General features: G+C 42.5%; 1 protein-coding gene across 3 annotated transcripts; it reads left to right on the forward strand.

Annotated features, from left to right (window-relative positions):
* Window positions 1-1,367: 1,367 nt before the first annotated feature.
* LOC132497344 (zinc finger protein 239-like) lies at window positions 1,368-14,095 on the forward strand. 3 transcript variants are annotated; one of them, XM_060110474.1, is made up of 6 exons: window positions 1,368-1,449; window positions 3,226-3,375; window positions 6,629-7,714; window positions 9,949-10,063; window positions 10,879-10,982; window positions 12,390-14,095. In XM_060110474.1, the coding sequence occupies exons 1-3, from the start codon at window positions 1,436-1,438 to the stop codon at window positions 7,494-7,496; spliced, it is 1,032 nt and encodes a 343-aa protein (XP_059966457.1). In that variant the 5' UTR covers window positions 1,368-1,435; the 3' UTR covers window positions 7,497-7,714; window positions 9,949-10,063; window positions 10,879-10,982; window positions 12,390-14,095. The 3 variants fall into 3 exon arrangements, with proteins under 3 accessions (XP_059966457.1, XP_059966458.1, XP_059966456.1); XM_060110475.1 differs by lacking the exon at window positions 12,390-14,095 and adding an exon at window positions 12,063-12,110; XM_060110473.1 differs by lacking the exon at window positions 10,879-10,982.
* The last annotated feature ends 582 nt before the right edge of the window (window positions 14,096-14,677 follow it).

Here is a 14,677-nt window from a genome sequence, read left to right on the forward strand (position 1 = left end):
CCAAGGGATTTTGCAGTACCGCCGCCCTTTTGAAAGTCCTGCCTTCTCAGGTCTGGTTCCTAATCTTAGAGAAAGCACATAGGATGTGCAGCATTGGCTTCAGAATACTAATAATGAAGACCAGAGCTCTTAGGGACCTGTGTGTCAGTTTTAGGAATCCTGTAGGGCCCACACTGGAGATGTTGCCCTTTCCCAGCTGCAGTGTCTTTAAATTCCAATATTCAAGGGTGATCCTACCCTGGGTAAAATCAGGAAGCAAAAAATCACCTTCGTGACGGGTGACGCAGGAATTCGGAGTCTTTCAACGACTCGGGCATAAAAGTTCCCATAAATAACAGTATGGACCAGAGCCCACAACTGCCTGCCTGGGTACAAGCTAGGCCCCGCCCCGGAAGTGCTGAGAGGGACTTCCGCTCGCGGGGAGCTCTCGGAGCAGGTTGCTGCTCGGGCGTTTGGGCGGTGGTGTGGTGGGCGTTGCTCAGCTGCAACCCCCCAGATTCCCTTTCCTTGGTCGGGCTGGGGTGGAACGTTGGCATGAGCCCCGAGAGGCAGTCCTGGGACGGTGGGCACTAAGCCCAGATGCAACCTCCCAGGGAAGGGTTTTTCTCGTGATTTAGTGCTGCTGGAGTCCACATTTGGACTACTTTTCTCGGGATTATAACCCCTATCTTTCATGAGGTCTTCAGAGATTTATTGAGTCACATTAACAACGTGTACCCCTGGTACATTTGGAATCAATGCCCACCAGACCCCTCAGCTTGCCATTCCAAACAAAAGGGAGAAACTGCAAATGATTGGAAGTATTAGGAGCTCTAAATTTAGGAGAGGTTTCCTCTTCCACATCTGCGTTTCGTGCCCATACTTCCTTTAGAATGCAGAATACATCTCTGTATTTCAGCTTGGCAATAAATAATCGGCCTTCCCCTTTAGCAGTAACTTTTCTGTCCACACGTGTGCAGACCCGCCTACCAGCAACGGCGGTGCTGTTCTCTCCCGATGCACGTCTCCAGGCCCTCTCCCAGTAGTGCTCCGAGGCAATGGCAAGGAGATTCCTGTGGCACAGGGCCACGCCTGCTAATCCCAGTTTGTGATCTGACAGCCCTTCTTTGCAAGTTAGCCCCTTATTTGACATGGCTTTCTTTCTTTTTCTTTTTTTTCCCTCCCATTACCCTCAGTAATTAGTGTAACAGCTGTGGCAATCTGCTTTTTCTTTGAGTAAATTAATGTTTCTTTTACAGAAGTATTCCGGAACAGGGAGGCCCTCAAGAGGAATCTTACTGAATTGCAGACTCTCCAATTAACAAGAAAGCTGCATGTATGCATTTTTAGAAGAGCTGCTTTCGCTGGTTCCAAGGATTCTGTTACTGGAAAACTGCTCTGAGCTGGCTCCAGCAGCTCGGTTGACAATGGCTGAGTCCAGTTCCTGACTATTCTGATGCGGAATGCCAGGTCTCGGAATGGGAGTGGCATTGGGGGGAGAGGTGAGAGGGTCTTTGGGAAAGTGGCTAAGCTGGAGGACCTCAAGAGGGATTAGGATGAACCTAGACAAGAGGGCAGCAAAGGAGAGGTATTATCAAGTCATCTTAAAACTTTCAGCCTCTTAGCGATGATTCTTCTCTTTTTTTCCTACGTTTTATGTATGCAAGTCTAAAGTCAGACTGATAGTAGCCAAATAACTTAATCTCTGTGCTTCCATTTCCTCATCTGTAAATGAGGATGATAAAAGTAAATGCCTTTTACATTATATGAACATTACCTGGTACATAAGAAGTGCTATCTAGATATTTGTTGTAATTATTTCTTCCTCTCCTTACCTTCCTGGGACTTGGCCTGCTCTGCTGATTTATTTGTTTATACAGTGATTCCCTCATAATTTCACGTGTTTAATTTTTTCTAGGTCCCATTTCTTGCACACAGTCAAGAAGTGATCTATTAATAAATGTCAGCTCTGGCAGCAGAAGGAGAACCACTGTCTCTGCGGCTCCAAGCCAGGAATACACTATTGAAATATTAATTACAGGGACCCTTCTCCCTACAGGAGAGTTGTTAAGTGTTAAACTTTGACATTCTGTAGTTTTCTGAAGGTTCTGGATGTAAGGGACCTGAGGACACTTTTTTTCTTTTTTCTTAAACTTCTGCTTAATGAGATCAGCATAACTGTATGGTTATGAATGCTCAGCAATCTGGTTAAGTTCAAAATGAGGGTGGAACAATAGGGAATCCAGCTCAGCTCTGCCAATTCCATGATTTTTATTATTCAGAAGTTCCCCCTTTGCTGTCTGTTGTCTGAGCTATAAGTTGTAAGTATATTTTCCATTTTTTATTTGTTTTTCACTCTCCTTAAGTTTTTTTTTTTTTTTTATTTTACCTTGCCGGAGTATGGATTTTTTTGCGGGGTCAAATTTATCAATCTTTTCATTTATGGCCTCTGGATTTTGGTTCGTAATTAGAAAGAAAGGGCTTCCTACTCTGAAGTTATAAAAGACTTCTCCCATGTTTTCCTATGGCACTTGTATGGTTTCATTTATAACATTTACAACTTCTATTTATTTGAAATATTTACCAGTGTACAGAGTGAGGTCGGAATCCAGTTTAATATTTTTCCAGATGATTACCCAGTTCTCCGCATACATTTATTGAAAAGTCTATTCATCTTTTTCTTACTGATTGGCTACCTTTATTATATGCTAGATTTCTGCCTGTGATTGCATCTATTTCTGGACCTTCTAGTCTGAATCATTTGTTTATCTCCTTCACCAGTGCCACACTGTTTAATTATTGAGGCTTTATAATATGTTTAAAATTCTTTAGGACAAGTGCCCCTTCATTGCCCTTCTTTTTCAGTTTTCGCAGGCGGAGTCTTGCTTGTTTAGTTTTCTATGTGAACTTTAAAATCTACTTATTAAAAAGTTCGTATTTTTTTGGAATCGTGTTAACTTTACAAATTAATATAGGGATTACTTTCTAAGACCTAAGCCTTGTGATACCATTCGCTGGTTCTGCTGGGAGGCAAATGGAAGGAGATGGGACTGTAACAGATCTAGGTTCAAATTCCACCTCGGCACTTTTATTAGTTGTCCAACCTCAGAAAACTTATCTGCTTCTTAGATTTCTTATATACAAGAGGGTGACTGTAACGTCTGCCCTGCAGGATTAAAGGAGCTAAAAAGCCTAAAATGCCTTTTTCTATGTAAATAGAATCCTTTCCACTCTTGCTCCTTTCAGGTCCTCAGCTCATGAACCACTGAGAGGGAAGCCTCCAGGATCCCAGAGCGGACCACCAGGTGCCTGGGGCGGGGTTCCGCGGAAGTCGACCTCTCCGAGCCCGTGCGGGCGTCAGACGACCTGTCTGTTCATCAAATCACGGTTTTCCAGGTGAGACCTTTCGCGTCTTCCTCCTTGGGTTTGGAGTGAGCTGTAGGGCGAAGAGTAGCAGAGAGGGTTACTACGCGCCGCACCTCGTTGCCTCACACCTGCCCCTCTACCTTGCGCCCCGACCCTTTCCTTCCCCTCACCCTGCCACTCCTCCCCTTTCCCCGCCTTCTTTGCACTTCTCTTTTACTATCTTTTCCTTTCTCTCTTCCCACGGCTTCTTTTTCTGTCCTTTCCCTCCTCCCTCTCCTCTAGGCCGTTGCCACACTGGCATTGCCGACTCCCCCAGAGACCCCCGAGTTCCCCAACAGCGTTTGGGAGGCTCGGAGGACTGACAATCGCTGGAGTGACCCTCCTGGCTTTTCTGGCGGGGCCGATTTCCAGGCGGGTGTGGGGAGGTGGAGGAGACTTTCTTTTCTCTTGGCCGTGTGCCCTCAGCTCTCCTTTGTTCTGATAACCTTAGTAGCTGACGGACACTTGGCAATTTTATTTAGATGTTCTTGGAATACTTTCATTTTGCCTCAAAGGAAAAAATCAGTTTAGCTGAATGCTCTACTCACGGAAACTCTTTTCTTTTGGTATCTATATCGCATTCCCCTCTGCCTCCAACCTTTTTCTTCTGTTTAAATGATGAAAGCAAATGTCCCTCTTTCTTCTTGATAGCTTTTCTTTGGAATTAAAAATCTTAAGGTATCTGATAACAGCTCAGAAAGGTAACTTTATACATATTTGTAGCCTTAAGATAATTTATCCAGAAAAAATACCGTATTTATTATCCTTTGTAGTTGCCTAAAGTCAATATCAGCAGTTTGGGGCTGTGAGGGGAATATATTAGGGAAAAGAAGGCACATTGAGGCAGCCACAGGAAAGGCTAATTCAAGTGTGAGCAAGCTACAGACCAGAAGGGGTTTGGGTAGGACTAGGAGTTCTCTGTGTTTTGCTAAGGGCAAAGCGACTTGCACCACAGGCTTCCATGGTAGCCATGTTTCTGGACTCTGGGCAAGGGTTCATTTGCATGTGACCCGTGCACTGAGTTAGCCTTTTTCAGTGTTGCCAAGGAGCTACTGTTCAGAGAAACTTGATAGAACAGCATCACTTAGAAATGGTACAGTTCCTAAGCCATGGAGGGTATAGTGTCCATATGAAAGTAAACCTGTGACTGATTTGTGGGACTCGAAACTGGATTAAGGAAATCAGAGGCTTAAACAGTACATGTTTGTATAAAGAAATATTGGAAAGACACAAGAAGCTAATAAAATTGATTGCCTATGGAGGTGGCAAACTGAGGGGGGATCAGGGTGGAAACAAGTCTTCCTATTATATATCTTTTGAGACCATTTTGACTTTTGAATTGTATATTACCTATTCAAAAACATAGACAAATTTTTCAATAAAATTTTTTGAATAGTTTCTGATCTCTGGGCATTTTAGATTAGCAGAAAAATTGTGAAGATAGTACAGAGAGTTCTTATATCCCCCCACACACCCAGTTTCCTCTTCTTTTTTTTTTTTTTTTTTTTTTTTGGCTGTGCCACGTGGCATGTAAAATCGTAGTTTCCCAACCAGGGATCAAACCTGTGCCCACTGCATTGAAAGCATGGATTCTTAACCACTGGATCACCAAGGAAGTCCCCAGTTTCCCCTGTTATTAACATCTTACATTATATAGAATACTTATCACAACCATTGCCTATTATTATTATTATTTTTTTTTTTTTTTTTGCGGTATGCGGGCCTCTCACTGTTGTGGCCTCCCCCGTTGCGGAGCACAGGCTCCGGACGCGCAGGCTCCGGACGCGCAGGCTCAGCGGCCATGGCCCACGGGCCCAGCCGCTCCGCGGCATATGGGATCCTCCCAGACCGGGGCACGAACCCGTATCCCCTGCATCGGCAGGCGGACTCTCAACCACTTGCGCCACCAGGGAGGCCCTGCCTATTATTATTAAAGTCCATACTTTATTCACGCTTCCTTAATTTTTACCTAATGTTCTTTTTTCTAGTCCAGGATCCCATCCAGCATACCATATTACATTTAATTATCATGTCTCCATAGGCTCCTCTCGGCTGTGACAGTTTCTCAGACTTTCCTTGTTTTTGATGACTTTGACAGTTTTGAGGAGTACTTTCAGGTTTTTTGTAGAATGTTACTCAATTGAAATTTGACTGATGTTTTTCTCATTATCATGCTGAGGTTAGAGGTTTGGAGGTGTTGACTTATCACTATTGAGACATAAAACAATTTGTAAGATGAAAAAAGGCAGAGGTGTAATTTGAGTTTGAAGCAAAAGTTTTATTAAGTTTGGAGATAGAATTGAGTTTGTTCCCAGGGGATAAGAGAGTGGGAGCAATCCAACAAGTTATCCACACATTGGTCTGAATTATAAAGATGGAGTGGACCCTTCTTTGGAGAGATAAAGGGTCTGTTCTGTCACAGTTCCAGAGAAGACAAAGCACCCCTGTTGCTAAGATACTGTCTGTTATAGCAACATCAGCTGCAGCAATAGTAGAGATAGCAGTAGACAGAGCTTCTTTTATCTCCATATCTCTCTTCCAACCCAAATAGTGTGGACTTGTGTGAGTAGTAAAACACAACGATGATATTATTGTCATTTTTCCCAAACTAATTCATTATCAGTTGAATTTCTGGTTTTTTGCCTTCTCTATTCCTGTGCTCCTTCATCTGCTCTGCTATCTGCAAATCTCTGCAACTCCTGTCTTGTTTCCCAATTTAATTAAATACGATCAAAAGTCTTAAGTAGAAACTATCTATTATTTTCTATACTCACTTATATCCCAGATTTTGTGCTTTAAATACCTTTATAAAGAGTAGACTTAGGGCTTCCCTGGTGGCGCAGTGGTTGAAAGTCCACCTACCGATGCAGGGGATGTGGGTTCGTGCCCTGGTCTGGGAAGATCCCACATGCCGCGGAGCGGCTAGATCCGTGAGCCATGGCCGCTGAGCCTGCGCGTCCGGAGCCTGTGCTCTGCAACGGGAGAGGCCACAACAGTGAGAGGCCCATTTACCACAAAAAAAAAAAAAAAAAAAGAGTAGACTTAAATAGTTATTTGAGTCAGGTGTTCATTCCAATAGTTCTGTGGTGGTACAAACTGAAGAAAAACATTTGATCTGGCCACCGTGTGATCGGTATGTCCTGGGTTTGTGGAACATGTTTGAGAGTCCTAGTTTAGTCTTTATTACATCATATTGCTTTAGCATCAGGGAATAAATTACATTTGAAAGGTCTGTTTATTTCAGGAATCAAGGCCAAAGGTATGAACAAGGTGTCAATTCTGAAGGGAAGATTTTTGTAAGGATGGACCCACACCTGAAGGTCCCCAGCATATATGATAGGGATACTTTACAGATACCTGAGAATGAAAAAGCTTTTCAGTATGAGGACCAGTTAGAAAGGCATGAGGACAAGCCTGAAGAAGAAAGATGGTATAAATGCAGTGAGTGTGGAAAGAAGTTTGCCCAGAGCTCAAGCCTTGTTCGACATCGGAGAATCCACACCGGAGAGAAACCCTATGAGTGTGATCACTGTGGAAAAGCCTTCAATGCGCGCTCAACCCTCACTGTGCATGAAAGAATCCACACTGGTGAGAAACCCTATACTTGTAATGAGTGTAGGAAAGCATTCAGTGTGAGGGCGCACCTGATTATACATCAGAGAATCCACAATGGAGAGAAACCCTATGAATGTAATGAATGTGGCAGAGCATTTAATGTGAGCTCAGACCTCATCAAACATCAGAGAATCCACTCTGGTGAGAAACCTTATGAGTGTGATGAGTGTAGGAAAGCCTTCAGCGTGAGCTCAGACCTCATCAAACATCAGAGAATCCACACAGGAGAGAAGCCGTATGAGTGTAAGGAGTGTGGGAAGGCCTTCTATGTGAACTCAGCCCTTATTAATCACCAGAGGATTCATTCTGGAGAAAAGCCCTATAAGTGTGGAGAATGCAGGAAAGCATTCAGCCAGATCTCAACTCTTATTCTTCATCAGAGAATCCATACTGGAGAGAAACCATACGAGTGTGACGAGTGTGGGAAAGCATTCCGTGGGAGCTCTAATCTTACTAAACACCAGAAAATACATGCCAAAGGAAAGTGTCATCAGTGACTTACATGGTGAAGATATTACAAAGGCCTTTTTTTTTAATATCAGAAGTTGTCACCAAAGGAAGTGTATGGTAAAAGTTAATGTTTTAATTGACACTTCGTTTCTTGGAATATCGAAGATGTGAGAAGTCAGTGAAAAAGGACTCCATCATCGTAATGATTGACTTAAGTCTCTGAGATCACATCTACTTCTGAGAATGCAGTTTTACAACTCATCAGGTAAATTATACCATAATGTAGTTTGTTATGGTTTAGTAAGAGCAAACTTCAGTATTTCAAACATGATTTTTCCTTTTCTTATGTGCAAGCCTTTTGTTTTTGTTGTTGCTACCAGTATTATAGGTGAAACATTAAATTTTGAAATTGGAAGTAATGTTGGTTGGTGAGACAGGGACTACATGTCCTCATTGAATCTGCAAATAACTAACCTATTGGTCTTGATTTCTTTGGCTTTGATGTACTACTATGCTCTTAGAGATGGTTAGATGAGTTAGTGACCTCATGGCAGAAGGCATACTCTCTCTTTTTGGCTAGGAATCCCAACTGATAATTCTTCAAGGTTATTCTTTTTTTATTTTTTTGACCATGCCATGCGGCTTGCAGGATCTTAGTTCCCCAACCAGGGATCAAACTCAGGCCCTCTGCAGTTAAGGGGCTGAGTCCTAACCACTGAACAGCCAGGGAATTCCCTCTTCAAGGTTATTCTTGCTTAATTACAGCCCCAGGCCTGGCTAAGACTCTGCACTCCCAACGCAGGGGGCCCAGGTTCAACCCCTGGTCAGGGAACTAGATCCCACATGCCACAACTAAGAGTTTGAATGCCCAACTAAAGATCCCACATGCTGCAACGAAGATCCCATGTGCTGAAGCCAAGACCCAGCGCAGCCAAATAAATACATAAAAATAAATAAATTAATTTTTTTAAAAGGTTAATTATAAGCCCCAGGCCTTTTGGACTTAATAATCCAATAAACCCCAGAACTTAACTGAGCTTCCTAAACCAAAAACCTCTCAAAGAGTGTCAGGTACTTCCGACCCTTGCATTTAGTGTTTCTCAAAGTGTGATGTGGCATATGCAAAGACTCAGAGGTATGAGAATGGAACAAGCTTGGGGAACTGTTGTTGAGTTGGGGTTGGCATTAGTCTTAGGATGGCTTTCAACGATCTGTTTGAGAATAGAGATGCAGACGCAGAGAACAGAGGTGTAGACACGGGGGTGGGGGGGATGAATTTGGAGATGGGATTGACATATGTGCACTGCCGTGGTGTAAAACATGGCTAGTGGGAACCTGCTGTATAGTGCAGGGAGCTCAGCTTGGTGCTCTGTGGTGACCTAGATGGGTGGGATGGGCTGGGGGTGGGAGGGAGGGGATATATGTACACGTGTAGCTGATTCACTTCGTTGTACAGCAGAAACTAACCCAACATTGTAAAGCAACTATACTCCAATAAAATAAAAAAAAGATCTATTTGAGTGACTATGTGAAACTCGATATCTGTAATCAACCAGGAGAGCTCAGATTTGGGAGGTGGTAGAAAGTTAATGAATTCAGTTAGAGAAATGTCTTTGTTATATCTGTGGAAATCCCAGTAGAGCTGTTCACCAGACTATAGCCTAACTTCCTAACTACCCCCAGGCCTAAAACTCAGACTCTGTATTCTCTGCACATATGAAACTCAAAGGAAATCTGGACTTTAAAATTACTTTGTTATTATTTTTCTATTTTAGTAGTGATTTCTTACTCCTGGGTAATGGGCCTGAAATCCTTTTGATCTCTGAAACTTAGTAATTCGAGGTTCCAGGTGAGCACTAAATTGATAGAAATTGCAGATTGCTTTGGTCCACACTGTGGACAAGTAGGAGGGAACACTCTGTGGGAAGTTGAAGTGGTATTCACTTTAGAGTAAGACCTCTGTGTTGCAAAGGATGCACAGTTTCCCTGAATTCTCATCAGCAATTCAAGCAAGTCAGCTATAAGACACACTGGATTCCAGGCAGCTCTAAGCTAACTTGTGCCCTCCAACACTGAGGTCACAGACGCATGTTAAAAAGCACATCATGAAGTCTCTGTTATTGAGATGGCGCTTACCACACTACTCAGGTAACTTTAGGCCTGGACATGGGGCCTGAAGGCGGAGAATGTCATGGTTCTGCAGCTCAAATTGAGGAGATAGGACCTCACTCAGGGCATGAGGCATGTTAGAGAAAGTGAGGCACGTACTTACAGGCAGTGAAGGGCCTCAAAGTAGCACCAGGAAGTTGACTTTGCTGTGCTGGGTTGAAGGTGTTAATTCTTTGCCCTACTTTTTCCTGCCTTTGGCAATTGAAGGACACTGTGGTTTCCCCCTGCTCTGCTCTGGAGAGACTTCCCTGTCACCCCCTGTCTATGTTGTTATCACCATTGTTTTCAGTACTTACCTCTTTGGGCCCAGCTGTCTTGGTTTGTTCATAGGATGGTGGTTTGCAGACAGAGTCGTCTGGGTGGAGCACACCCTTCCGGGATCAGCACTGAAGTGATGCCAAATCCCACCCAGACCAGCACAACTGTGATTCCTAAGCAGTAAGTGGTGAGTATTCTGAAAACTTTGAAGGAACAGATGTTCTGGAAGAAGAAATTTCATTTACTGAAGAATTGAGTGTTAGGATATCAGGATATATGTAACATGGTTATTCCTTATAAGCTCAAATTAAGGTATTAATGATTATCTATTTTAGGTTGGGCCTTGTGTCAGGTACTAGGAATACAAAGATAAATGAAAAAAGCACCCTACTCTCCAGAGGCTTACAGTCTATTTGCGGACAGGGAGAAAGGAGTAGATAGGAAATAATAATTACAGTGATAAAGCCATTGGATTTATACTGAATGCTTTGCATTGTAAGTGTAACGTACTTATGAGAAGGTTGGAAAAGCTTTGAAGAAGGATGAAATCTTGAAGAAAGAATGAGTTCTTCAGCCACATGAAAAGGAATGAAGGAAGGTACAGTGGGAATAACTTGAAAATCATGGTGCATCTGGGGGAGGAGAAGGAAGTTTTCAATGTGTATGATTTTCAGACCTGATCATAGGCAGTTACAAAGGCTTTATCCCTCATGGGTGTAAAGCTACCCTCCTGCACAAGGCATTGAGGCACAGCCAGCGCATGCAGTCTCTGAAGGGAGTTGCAGTCAAATACTCAGACTGCCTGGCCAGCCATGCTTTTAGGCATATCTGTACTCTTAGCCCAGGCCCCTCCTTTTGGGGCCCTTTTTACTGGGGGTCTTGCCCGAGTAACTCTTCAAGATTCTCTCACCCCAATAAGGCATGACACTTTTCTCCACTCTGACTCAGTACTAGTACTTTTACACTCCTAGCCTTTCCCCTCTTTCTTCCCCTGGCCTCCAGGTCCAGAAAATGACTGCAGCCTTTTGTTTGGTGCTGTCTTGAAAGTGACACAGTCCGCACACCTGTGCTGATTCACCTGATCCCTGCCTGGCACTGTTGCATGGGTAAGAATAAAACACTGCAGGAGCCAGCACTTTTTTGTTGTTCGGCCTCTTGCTAATGCTATTGCAGTAAGTGATTAAAGGCTTGGCTGTTACTTTCATTTTTGCCTGTGTTAACTGACTAATGCAACACATTCTCACCACTCTAGGATCCAGGCTAGAAGAATACTCCTACCTTGAATATGCTGCTGTTATGGCAAAAGAAAAACAGTGGTAGAACCACATTATGGCTTTTAAAGCATCTATTCAGGAGGAGCATATGTCATTTCCACTTATGTTTCGTTAGTCAAAGCAATTCAAATCACCAAGCTTACTATCCATAGGGTGGAGAAAAATAAAGCTTACAAAGAGGACAGTGAATAACTAAAAAAAGTAATATAATTTACCATTGATATAGTGGAGCTACCATATTGGCCAATATTTTTGGAATGCTTGCTATGCTGGGGCTTTTTCTGAGTACCTTACATGTGTATTTTTCTCAATAAAAAATAATGAAATGAGATGCATACTACTATATTCCCATTTTACAGCTAAAAATATTGAGGAACAGAGACAGCTAGGAAACGGTAGAGCCAGGAATTGAAACCAGAAGTTCAACTTGACAATGTTTTCTCTTAACCACTATGCTATATTATGAAAGTTTTGATCTGAAGGTTGTTCACGCAACACAGCGGGCCAGTGTGTTATGCTGGTAAAAACTTTAAAGGTGAAATTCAAGAGCCCTTGGTCTCAACCTATCTTTACCTCTAAGTAATCCTGTTACCTAGGCTAATGCCACCTAGCTGGGCCTCAGTTTTACATCCTTAAAGATAAGGAGACAGGCTAGATATTCTCTGATACACCTTACAGCTTTGAGGTTTTTATCATCTCACCAAATGGATAGTAAAATGCTTTGTTATGTGATGACCTGTTCTTTAATCTGCTACTTTATATATTGTTATGTTCACTGGAGCTCTTGCACAAATGAGTCTCCTCACCAGTCCCTTCTTTCTATTTTACTTCTCTTGATTTACATTAGTGATGATACTAATAATGAGTAGCTTCCATCTATTTAGACCTATTCTGTTCCTTGTACTTTTTCAGGCTCCTTAGGGTAAATTATTTCATTTAAAAGTATGGATGCTATATTTAGAAAAGAAGCAAAGGTGAAAAAAATGCTCTAAACATCCCTTTTGAGAACTTAAAGCACAGGAAAATAAACCCAAGAAAGCAGAAGGAAGAAATTACTAAAGATAAGAGCAGAAATTAATGGAAAAGCAAGTATGTATTCTTACTTAGAACTTTCACACATAAAGAGTTGTGTTTTATGGAGTTTCTCTCTGTAGGCTACTCTCATGTATGTTACATTTGACTCCCTCTTTCTGCCTCTGGGGAAAAGATGCTAATTTCATGATCAACCTGTTCTTTCAGATGGTGACTCCTGGCCTTAAATAAGGAGTCTGTTTCAAAGCAGAGTTTTCCAGAAGAAGTCTAACACACAAGGGAGATGTTCAGAAGACTAAATGGGAACATCAGCAGGGGCTCCACACTGGACAAGTTCATGGACTTCTGAATAATTTACCCAAGTGGGAGAGGAGCCCCTTTGAGGACACACAACTTACATTGACTCAAACCATGTAGAATATCACTCCGATAAAGAGGCCTAAGATACCTGGGAGAATTCACCCTGAAGTTCAGTCCTGTCGATGCTGTGGGCGTGGGAAATTCTCCATTCAGCTTGTGCACAATTTCCAACTTCAACTGTAATAAAAGAAGCAGCCACTCGTAAAGTGAGTGGAAGTCACTAAACCAAAAATATCCCTCCCTCGTAAGACAAACCCTGGTACACCAGCAGCCCTGACCAAGCACCAGCACATCCAAACTTAAAGAAAGCCCTGTAGATCCTCAACCAGGAACGACCTTCAATGTAATACCAAGTCTCAATAAACAACAGAGAAGCCATCCTGAAAAGAGTTTCATGAGAATAAAGAATGTGGCAAAACCTTCAGACACTGGAGTGATCTTAGCCATCAGAGAACCCTTGCGGATATCTTCAGTGTCAGAAGCCTTCTCTGTGAGGTCAAGTCTCATTGAACATAAGCAAATTCATTTTGGACAGGAACCTTATCTATGTCACGAATGTGGCAAAGCCTTTAAGTTCTCTGATAGCCTTGCTAAACATCAGAGAATCCACACTGAAGAGAAAACTTACTGGTGTAAAGAGTATAATACCGTAGGATTCATTGTGTTTCGAGTCTGGTCACCCGCCAAAGAACCCACGATGGAAAGCACCATTATGAATGTAGTGAGTGGGGGAAGGCCTTCCTTTGGAAGCCAGCACTTAATTACCAGAAAACCCATGCTAGAGAGAAAATCCATAAATATTAAAATGTGGGAAGGCCTTCACTTAAAAGCTCAATCTTATACATTGGAAAATCCATACTGGAACAAAACCCTATGTATGTATGACCACTGTGGGGACGCTTTCAGCGTTAGGTCAACTCTTAAAGTGTAGCAAAGATTCCTTGTGGGGAAAAGCTCTTAAAGTGCAGCAAAGATTCCTTGTGTAGGAAAGCCTTCAGTCAAAGTTCATATCTTATCAGGAATTCCCTGGCAGTCCAGTAGGACTCCACACTTTAACTGCCCCCACCCCATAAAAAAGAAAGAAAAAAAAAGTTCAGATCTTATCAAACTTCAGGGTCCACACTGGAGAGAAGCCTTATGACTGGGACAGGTGTGGGAAAATCTCTTGAACTCATCTTTTACTAAACATCAGAGGATACACAACAAAAATGAACCTCAATAGTCAAATATGTGGTAGAGGTATAACATAGAACTTTCCAACATCAAATGTCACCACTAAGAAAAAACCCAATTGCAAAAAATCACTTTAACTGGCATTATTTTATGCAGTTAGACAAGTATTACCAGAGAGACTTTGTCAGGTCACTTTGGGCAAAGCTGAATTAAAACAGATGCTTGTGACAGATCTCAGTGGATATTTAACTGTCTTTGGCACAGTTAGCGTTTCATTTTCTACAGTAAATGTAGAGAGGAGAGAGTAGGGGGATGTCTTTAACCACAACCTTGGATAATCCAAATATTATTTATTACATTTATTTTTTGTTTGGAATTCATGATGCTAATTAAATACTTTTTCTAAGAATGATTTTGACATTGATTCCTGGGACGCAACGGGTATACACTTCTACCAGACTTACTCCCTTTTACTTTTTTTTTTTTTTTTTTCAAGATGTTGGGGGTAGGAGTTTTTTAATTAATTTATTTATTTTTGCTGTGTTGGGTCTTCGTTTCTGTGGGAGGGCTCCCCCTAGTTGTGGCAAGCAGAGACCACTCTTCATCGCTGTGCGCGGGCCTCTCACTATCGCGGTCTCTCTTGTTGCGGAGCACAAGCTCCAGACGTGCAGGCTCAGTAGTTGTGGCTCACGGGCCTAGTTGCTCCGCGGCATGTGGGATCTTCCTAGACCAGGGCTCGAACCCGTGTCCCCTGAATTGGCAGGCAGATTCTCAACCACTGCGCCACCAGGGAAGCCCTACTTTTTTTTTTTTTTAAGGAATTTTGCCTTTTTAAAAAATTTTATTTATTTATTTATGGCTGTGTTGGGTCTTCGTTTCTGTGCGAGGGCTTTCTCTAGTTGTGGCAAGTGGAAGCCACTTCTCATCGCGGTGCGCAGGCCTGTCACTATCGTGGCCTCTCT

This window comes from Mesoplodon densirostris, chromosome 10 (genome assembly GCF_025265405.1).
Source record: "Mesoplodon densirostris isolate mMesDen1 chromosome 10, mMesDen1 primary haplotype, whole genome shotgun sequence".
NCBI classification, from domain to species: domain Eukaryota; kingdom Metazoa; phylum Chordata; class Mammalia; order Artiodactyla; family Ziphiidae; genus Mesoplodon; species Mesoplodon densirostris.

Bases quoted from the DNA above. Each gene is read 5' to 3' on its own strand.
- LOC132497344 (XM_060110474.1), top strand. The intron at 3,376-6,628 runs GTGAGACCTTTC...TGTTTATTTCAG, and splicing joins ATCAAATCACGGTTTTCCAG to GAATCAAGGCCAAAGGTATG.